This window comes from Acanthopagrus latus, unplaced genomic scaffold (assembly GCF_904848185.1).
Source record: "Acanthopagrus latus isolate v.2019 unplaced genomic scaffold, fAcaLat1.1, whole genome shotgun sequence".
NCBI lineage: Eukaryota > Metazoa > Chordata > Actinopteri > Spariformes > Sparidae > Acanthopagrus > Acanthopagrus latus.
In genome coordinates, this window is record NW_023504083.1 from 157,365 (window position 1) to 167,184 (window position 9,820).

General features: G+C 42.2%; 1 protein-coding gene across 2 annotated transcripts; it reads left to right on the forward strand.

The window, feature by feature from the left end:
• Nucleotides 1–6,575: 6,575 nt before the first annotated feature.
• LOC119016331 (myelin-oligodendrocyte glycoprotein-like) lies at nucleotides 6,576–9,026 on the forward strand. 2 transcript variants are annotated; one of them, XR_005074035.1, is made up of 3 exons: nucleotides 6,576–7,307; nucleotides 7,545–8,231; nucleotides 8,666–9,026. XR_005074035.1 is itself a non-coding variant. In XM_037092101.1 (2 exons), exons 1-2 carry the CDS (start codon nucleotides 6,992–6,994, stop codon nucleotides 7,607–7,609), a joined length of 381 nt encoding a protein of 126 aa, XP_036947996.1. In that variant the 5' UTR covers nucleotides 6,576–6,991; the 3' UTR covers nucleotides 7,610–8,647. The 2 variants fall into 2 exon arrangements, 1 of the variants encoding a protein (XP_036947996.1); XM_037092101.1 differs by lacking the exon at nucleotides 8,666–9,026 and having other exon boundaries at nucleotides 7,545–8,647.
• The last annotated feature ends 794 nt before the right edge of the window (nucleotides 9,027–9,820 follow it).

A 9,820-nucleotide genomic window follows, 5' to 3' on the forward strand; every position in this document is an offset into this window, starting at 1 on the left:
TAACAAAATGGAAGCGTTTGGGAACAACAGCAACTCAGCCACGAAGTGGTAGGCCACGTAAAGTGACGGAGAGGGGTCAGCGGATGCTGAAGCGCATAGTGCAAAGAGGTCGCCGACTTTCTGCACAGTCAATTGCTAGAGAGCTACAAACTTCATGTGACCTTCAGATTAGCCCAAGTACAGTACGCAGAGAGCTTCATGGAATGGGTTTCCATGGCCGAGCAGCTGCAGCCAAGCCACACATCACCAAGTGCAATGCAAGGCGTCGGATGCAATGGTGTAAAGCACGCCGTCACTGGCCTCTAGAGCAGTGGAGACGCGTTCTCTGGAGTGATGAATCACGCTTTTCCATCTGGCAATCTGATGGACGAGTCTGGGTTTGGAGGTTGCCAGGAGAACGGTACATTTCAGATTGCATTGTGCCAACTGTGAAATTTGGTGGAGGAGGAATTATGGTATGGGGTTGTTTTTCAGGAGCTGGGCTTGGCCCCTTAGTTCCAGTGAAAGGAACATTGAATGCTTCAGGATACCAAAACATTTTGGACAATTCCATGCTCCCAACCTTGTGGGAACAGTTTGGAGCGGGCCCCTTCCTCTTCCAACATGACTGTGCACCAGTGCACAAAGCAAGGTCCATAAAGACGTGGATGACAGAGTCTGGTGTGGATGAACTTGACTGGCCTGCACAGAGTCCTGACCTGAACCCGATAGAACACCTTTGGGATGAATTAGAGCGGAGACTGAGAGCCAGGCCTTCTCGACCAACATCAGTGTGTGACCTCACCAATGCGCTTTTGGAAGAATGGTCAAAAATTCCTATAAACACTCTCCTCAACCTTGTGGACAGTCTTCCCAGAAGAGTTGAAGCTGTAATAGCTGCAAAAGGTGGACCGACATCATATTGAATTCTATGAGTTAGGAATGGGATGGCACTTCAGTTCATAGAATGAGTAAAGGCAGGTGAGCGAATACTTTTGGTAATATAGTGTATCTTGTCCTTGGTTAGCAGATTTAATAAGGGTACTGCAGGAATGGGTGGAAGCTTTAAGAGAGACGTTCTCTGTCCCCTTGTTTGTTTTTGGGCCTGGATATGAATCAAGTGAAAGATAAACTTTGGTTGTAATCAATTTCCTATTTGGAACTGCAAAGCTACCATCTGGAAGACCAGGAAGAATCAGATGTCAGGGCTGGACGGATGTGGTGCAGAGTCTGAAGGGTCTGATGGCAGCTCGTCTAAAAATAGAGCCGCTTTCTAAACCCAGACCGGTAATCTTAACTCTTTCATGCTCACTGATGGAAGATGGTTCACCGGTCCTTCATTTTTAACCCATTATAGCCTCTGTGTGTGTGTGTGTGTGTGTGTGAGAGTTTTACCAGTTGAAGTAGATGAGAATGAAGCAGGATTTTGTCCTTATAATATTATTTATTATTTTATTATTTATTATGTAAATAAATGTTGTTTTAAATGTCAAAAAGTCTCTCTGAGAGTGGATGTGCATTTCAGCGAGCGTGTTTCTGTCTTTTGTCTGTTTGTGTGTTTGTTAGATTTATTACTGCAGTAGTATTTTGTGCTGTAGTTTTAGTATAGCAGTATCCATCGTCCTCAGCTGGAGACGCTCACACACAGACAGGGAGTCAAACTTTGTCCGACTGTTAATTGCTCTGTGGAGGATTGCAGTTCAGTAAGCTGAGAAAAAGTCGGTTATGATCGTATAAATCCCAAATTTTTCTGGACAGCATTGATAAAAAGTAGGCACGGTTGTTGAACGAGGTGTAGTGATCCAGGACACCTTTGTTCAGGTGGTACTGCTGGTTCATCCAGCCAGAAACATCATTCTGTCCAGAGTTCCTCCGTTCATTAGTAATGAAATCTTGCAGAGAGAACTGGAGAGACACGGACAGTTAATGTCTCCAGTCCAACTGATTCCTCTGGGCTGTAAATCTCCACACCTGAGACATTTTGTCTCCTTCAGAAGGCAGGTCTTCATGGTTCTGAAGAACTGGACTGGATGTTGAAGTTCAGAGTGGAGGATTTTGATTATACTGTTTATGAAATGTTTTGGCTGTGGAGTGGAGGATCGCCTCATCTGGACCGGAACACAGAAAAAGGATGCTGGTACAAGTAATGGTGAGACTGCAGCACCAGGTCCAGAACAAGAGGACACACAGGACACACAACAGACTGAGCATCAAGGGGATGCTGGTTCAGGTTCTGGTGGTTCACAGGCTGGTGGTTCAGGTACAGCTGGTCCAGTTTCTGCGGGTTCAGGTGCTGTTGTGGAGGTTACTGATCAGACGCACACTGACACTGAGTTCTAGAGGAGAAAACTTTCACTGAGCAGGAGACTGACCGCCTGAAGAAATAGTTATTAGTTAGTTAATAGTTAGTACTTTTTTTCCCTGCTTTGTTCACTCTTTTTTGTTTTACACCTTTTTTCTTTACTATGGGAGACATTAGAATAGGCAGCTTGAACATAAATGGAGCAAGGGATGATGGGAAAAGAGCGTCTCTGTTCAGGCTGTGTTCTCTCAACAAGCTGGATGTTATTTTGGTACAGAGGCACACAGTACTGCTGATAACCAGACTGACTGGAGGACAGAGTGGACTGCTGAAACCTTCTTCAGTCACAAACCAGTAACAGTTGTGGGGCTGGACTTCTTGTTTCCACAAACTTTCTTCCTCAGTCTGTAGAAAGTGAAGAAGTTATTAAAGGCCGTCTGTTAAAAGTGAGAGCAGTGTGTGAAGACGTAAAGATGGTGTCTATTAATACTGATGCTCCGGCTGTGGGAGTGGAGAGAGTGGTGTTTCTACATGTTTTATATGAAGTGATTGATAAATGTAATAATGAGGAATATGTATTTGTGGGTGGAGGCTGTAACAGTACTGAGGACAGCAGGTCAGACAGGAACCATGCAGAGCCTCACGCTGCCTCTCACACTCGTCTGCTTCACCTCATGGAGGCTCAGGAGTTGTGTGATGTGTGGAGAGACAAAACACCTGGACACACCTGAACATAACTCACTGTCTGTGGCCAGGCTGGATCGCTTTATTGTTTTAAACATCATTTTAATGTGTTTAACAGTTGTGTTATCAGCCCTGTTGGCTTCTCTGTGGGTCTATACAACAGTGGTGGGATTTTGGAAAAGTCCAAATCAGGAAACTCTGTCAGCAGAACACTCAGAATGTCACAAAGACCTGATGAGTTCAGTAGAAGCTCTGGAGTCTGAAGTGGAGGAACTCTGAGACCAGCTGAGGGCTCAAACTGGGACTGATTACCAGGCCTGATGGGGGAGGAGCCCTCAGAAGGCCTGAAATACAAATGATGTTTTTACTTTATGTTTTATTCTAAAGCCCTATTCACATGGGACTAGTATAACCTGACGACTTCATGTGATTTAGAAATTATCCCACCACGTCTGTGTTTCATGCAGCACATTCACACAGGTGAAGTCTTGTGTTTTAACTCAGATTTACTGACATGATCCCCCGGGTCGATCGCACCGGAGCCCCTGTTGGAGCAGCACAATGGTTAGATATGGATATTTTTAATATAATAACTGGTGAACCTGTTGAAAGATGGAAAAGTGTTCCTTACCACGTGCTGCCATGCATGTAATCCATCTAAACATCTTTCGAGATTTCGCTCTTCTGATGAGCCTCCTGGATTTGCACCCAAAATGCTGTCAAAACTTTCATTTCTAATTCCCAACGCAGCCTCCATAACTCCTGACTGGAAAAAAGGCAGAAAAAGTTGTGGAAAACACAAAAAACCTTAAGAAAAACAAAAAACGACCCCAAATCACAGAGATGTCGATTCGCACAGGACTAATCACATGACCTCTGTGGTTGGTGAAATATGGCAGGAAATTTGCGGTGGAATTTTTATTTTACAAATTACGGACATGGCAGATTCGCACGGGATTAAGATCACAAACGACTTACGCAATTATTAATTCCCCAGGTTATACTAGTCCCATGTGAATAGGACTTAAGTAATGTAAATCAGCATGACATGTTTGGTGCAGTGGATTCATTTCAGTTTGAAGATTTCTGTGATGCTTATGGCTTAAAATCATCTTCAAAGCTGTTAAAGTGATGTTAATGCCAGATGATCCTCCATCATTTTCAGAGGGTTTAAAGAAAGCCAAGAACTGAGGTGGAGAATAATTCCAACTGTAAGATCCTGGTGATCAATCAGGCAGTTTCATTAAAATAAACATGTTGTTCTGTTAAATAATGTTAGAAAACAGACCTGCCATTAGACTGCAGTTTCATTTCTGACCTATTCAAACAAGACAATTTCATTTAAAGATATCATGTTACCTCGTTTGTTTCAGTGTGTTACTATTACTGCTGCATTCTAGTCACATTTAATTCTTTTTTTACTATAAAAATAAGATTTAGTCTAACAGGTACGTCAAGTTCATCATCATCAGCAGCAGCAGCAGCAGCAGTCTGTCAGCTCCATATATAATAATAATATCCTATAATCCATATTTATGTCAGAATGATTTTCATGTATTAAACAGTTCCACAGTGAAACAGAACAGAGGAGAACATTCCTGCTGCATGCAGACTGTGTGACTCAATACAACTCTCAGTACAATCAGAGAAATCTTTATATTCTCTGGAAATCAGAAGATGAAATCCCAACAACCGAACAGCCTCATATATGTATTTATTCAGCCCAGATCCAAATCCAGAGCTGCAGGACAAGAAGGAGCCAGTGAGCAGTAACCAATAAACTGTCATGTTGTGCTTTTCACTAATATGGGAATGATACTCAGAAATATCAGTAAAATGCAGTTTTATGTAAAACAGCATCACATGTTTTCTCCGGCCTGAACTAGGGACCAGTTGGATTTCTCTTCATAGGTACTAAATCCCTGGCAGCACTCCTGCCCAGCTGAGACCACCAGAGACCAGAACCAGACTGAGACCCTGAAGTTAAAAAGTCTCTTTCAGCTTCCTGCTGGGTGTCTCAGCTCAGGGGGTTCTGGTCCGGTCCAGCTTCCAGACTGTAGCCCAGATGGATGTTCCATCACACTTGTTCTTTGGTCTGGAGCATAAGAATGGACAGCAGAGGCTGATTGACAGTTTAAGGTCTGACACTGGGCAGCTGCTGACTGATCACACTGCCAGGGGCGTCGCACCCGAGGAGGATGTGGATGTTTTAACACAAACACTTTTTCTGCAGTTTATCTGCAGTTTTGCACAAACGCCTCACTGCAGTATCTGAGTTTCTCTGGCCGCTCTGTGTCTGCTCGCTGCAGCTGCCTCCTCTCTCCTCCCTCTCCTGGTGCTGCTTTGGGACTGACCGGCTGATGACTGGCTGTTCTGCCTGAAGTCCCGCCTCTCTTGCTGCGTTAGGTTTATTGTTCAGCTCGTGCTGGTGAGGCAGGAACTGCCGTAAAATACCAAATAACAGCCGTGTGTTTCTTTGTTTCAGTCTCTGAACAGACCAGGCGTTTAATTCCCTCCTCACAAAAATCCAGGATGCAAATGTCACAAACTTCTCCAGCTTCTCTGTGAATTCTCTGACATCCTTCTGGGCACTACAGGTGAAAAAGACGAAGAAGAAAAATGTGCAGTGTCAGTGGTCACATCTTCTTCCTTGATGGTTTTTCAAAATAAATTAGACTCTGCATTTATTTGGTTATTTACCAACATACACACCTCCACCAGCGTTTAAAGGGACCACATGATGTCTTCATGATGTTTTTATGTGTTTACAGCTGCTGATGTGTGTAACGCTGTTACTGTGATCATACATGAAAGTTAAATATTGAATATGTCTATAATAATCACATCCTGATATGTAACTGTGATTTTTCATGGGTACTAATAATAGCAATCATGAGAAAAACTTAACAAAGACTGCAGATCCGGATAAGAAGCTGCAACTGGCAGTGAGCAGCTTTCTTTTCTGTCAGCAGTGAAGTGATGTACTCCATGACAGAACATGATAAAATATCAGAATGTATAAAATAACATTCAATGGTTAAAAATAAGTACAGTTGCAATATATATATGCAGCATGTATATTATTATTATTATTATTATTATTATTATTATTATTATTATTATTATTATTATTATTATTATTATTATTATTATTACATACCAGCCCCCCCAAAACAATTGTTCTTAAAAAAACACCACCACCACATCCATCCCCGCCCTTCTGTACAGCTGCTACACCTCTGCACACTGCAACCCACAAACTGTGGAAACAGAACAGAGACGGCTGTGGATGATGATGATGCTGTTTTCATGTTGGTAAAAACTTTGAAAGCTCGTTTAAAACTAGATATGAATTATTACAGAATGATGAAAGATGTGTAAAGTTTTCCAGTGTGTGGTGTTATAAACATGTGTTCTGTTGTGTTGTTGATGACCAGCTGTTCTTTGGACGTGACTGAAATGATTTAGATTCTGTCAATCTTCATTTATTGACCGTGTTGTTTTTGATTGACTGACATCAATCAGCTGATTGATTTCCAATCAGAGTTGACAGTATTGAAAAAGTAAAGAAAAGTAAAGAAACAACAAATCTTTTCATCACTGAGAACAAAGAAATGCAGCTTTGATAGTTTGTATCAGTTATTGATTGATGATCAGTTCTCAGCTGAGTCAACAAATCTTCACTTCCTGTTGAAGAAGTTGATCAAAGAAAATGTTAAATTTGACGTCCAGAAATGTGAAAGTGACAAAGAGAAGCAACAACTAGCAGTTGAACACTGAGATGAGACATTACTGTGAAGACCACAGGGACAAAACATCACAACACCATCAGGACTCTGATCATGTCCAACACCTGGAAAACCCGGTTTTACTTCCTGTGGTTCTGTCCCCTGTTACCTGCTGGTCTCACCTGGTTCTGTCCTTCAGCTTTCTCTGCTACTCTGTAATCAGTCAATAAAGTTATTCAAAACTGCTGCTGCTGTCTGAACAGCTGATGTTGTGCTTTGTTTCCTCTCAGACTGTCAGATGGAGGTGGAGGAGGGGGCGGAGTCTGTCCAGCTACCATTCAGAACTACACCTGACCTGCCTGAGGACGCTTCAGTGAAGTGGTCCTGCTCAATCAGGACAGTCCACATGTATGAGAACAGATCTGACCAGCCTGGACAACAGCACCAGGATTACAAAGACCAAACAGAGATGAAGAAAGACCTGCTGAAGACTGGAGACCTCAGTCTGACCCTGAAACACCCCAAAGAGACAGACACAGGAGAATACTGGTGTACAGTCTACACCAAGGATGGAGACACCCTGAGAGTGAAAAGAGTGGAGCTCAAAGTCAAAGGTCAGTATGAAGATACAGAACAGAGATCTGAGTGTCTGTCTCTGATTGGCTGCTTGTCTCTGATTGGCTGCTTGTCTCTGGTTGGCTGCTTGTCTCCGGTTGGCTGCTTGTCTCTGGTTGGCAGCTTGTCTCTGGTTGGCTGCTTGTCTCTGGTTGGTTGGCTGCTTGTCTCTGATTGGCTGCTTGTCTCTGATTGGCTGCTTGTCTCTCTCTAACTGTCCTCTGTCTCCTCTGCAGGGAACATCAGGAACAGAAGCAGCTCCACTGATCCGACTCCTCTGATGGCTGATCAGTTTGTTTGATAAGTCTCTTGGTCAATCTTTGATTATTGATCTGATGAGACTTTGGATCAGAGACTAAATGGAGGTGAAGGAGCTGATGGAGGACGGATGAAGACAGGAGGACGCTTCATCAGCTTCTTCTTCATTCTGACTCTCATACACAGTCTACACACTCACTATTGATGACTGTTGATCAGTGATGTCAGAGTGATGTCAGAGTGATGTCACATGGTGGTTTAGATCCTTTGAACTCTGACAGTAAAGTGTAAATACAACCTCAGATGTAGAGACAGCAGGTCTCTGCAGTAACAACATGTATCATTACCTTGACAGAGTGTCTACACATAGAAACACCTCACATTTAACACTATTTAACAGCTTTTAATGCCACTTTATATGGAATTTAAGTGAAATTCAAAAGTGAAATACATATACACATATTGCATATACTTGTTATTGCTGTAGGCTTTTACCAAAAAAAGATGAATAAATGAATGAATAAATGGACATTCTTTCATATTTGAAGTGTCATCAGAGTTCATCGCTGATGTTCTGGTAAACAACCACCAGAGGGCGACATGAGCACAGCAGGATTATTACCTCTGACAACGTTTCCACTGCTGGACCTCAGTACACTTCTGAGGTATTTGTACTTTACTGGAGGATTTCTGCAAATACATACTTTTTACTCCACTGCATTTATTGAAAACACTGTTTTAGTTACTTTACAGATTACATGCTGCCTCAGAGCTGAATCAGCACTTTTTAAAATTCAATTATTTGATGAACAGTCAGATTAAAAACAACTCTTATATTCATACAAATAATCTGAAAGTACTGAATATACTTCAGTATATTTACCTGAGATTAGATTCTGTCTGTCTGGTGACATTTTAACACCATGTTATAGAGAATAACACACAAAATGTCCGCCCAGCAGGCTGCAGCACTTTATTAATGAAGACAATAAACCATAAAAAGTAAGAAAATAAAAGACATTTCTGATTAATCAGTCACATCTGGATCGATGTGATGGTGTTAAACAGCTGATCACATGTTCCTCTTTATGATCAACAGCCTTTTTGAACCTCCAGCTGACTGCAGCCTCCCTCTCCAACCATTCACCCACATCCAACTGGGACCAGTGTCTAGTTACTAGGATTCTGTGTTTGTGTTTTGTGAAACATGTAATTGTCAGTCTGAGTTTGTTGTAAATTTGTGAATGTAGAAAAGTGTGTGTGGTAGCCCAGTAGGAGGGAGAAGCCTTTTCTTTAACCCTTGTTCTCCTGTTTTTCCTTATTTAGGGAGTTAGGTAAGATTTAGTCTTTTTGTTAATACTTCTGATTGGTATAGGGAAGGCAGGGAGATATATGCTTGTGTTTGTTGTTTTGACCTTCTCTCCCTCTGAAGCAAAAATAAAACTGCTCCCTTGATTTATAAGTTCCTGTGACACTGGCCTTCTCTGCAGTGGGAAGAACGAGGAGAAGCACATCATGCTGTGTCTCTGATTCCTCTAGATCAGGGGAGTAACACAGTGAGACTGAAGAACTAAAAACTGAGACCACACCACAAAATGTGCATCTATACAGGTTTATTGTGCATGTGGCAACACTAAAGCATCTTCCTGCACTTCATTAAAAGATACAACTCATCACTGAAGGCTAAATGAAGAACAGTGTCAGTGGTGGGTAACCTAACGTTAGAAGAACTTTCCTAAAGAGCATTTTGTGACAATACCTACGAGTGTTACACACATAAAAATGGAACCAGGAGGTCAGAAGTAGCTCATAGTCCACATAAACTCACAGGAAGATGTTTGACAGTTAGTAAAGCAGCAAACATGCACACTGTGTCTGTCTTAAATGATGAAACATGAACCTGAGTGTGTATCTGTGTGTGTTATCCATCTAATCAGAGGGATCAGAGTCACAGTGCTGACAGATGTATGGAGGTTTTCCAGGGGTGAACTTATTTGTGGGCCAAGAACTACAATTTATACTTTTCTTTGGGTCTGTAATTTGCTGTGCATCAGAGACTTAATGACTGCTGTGACGATGATCCCACACTGGGCACATTTCTTGAATCTGGTTCTCTGAGGTTTTGGTTTCTTGCAGTACCTACCACCTCAGTGTCACATGGCAGATGGAGTCTTTGGTGACTGACCTGACAGTTTTACCCTGCCTCACTTCATCTGATGGAGCTTTAGGTACATGTGAAGACCCCCCTATTCAT

Excerpts from the sequence above, each read along its gene's own strand:
- LOC119016331 (XM_037092101.1), top strand. The coding sequence starts at position 6,992 with ATGGAGGTGGAGGAGGGGGCGGAGTCTGTCCAGCTACCATTCAGAACT. Across the intron at positions 7,308-7,544 it reads AGTGGAGCTCAAAGTCAAAG|GGAACATCAGGAACAGAAGC; the intron begins GTCAGTATGAAG and ends TCTCCTCTGCAG.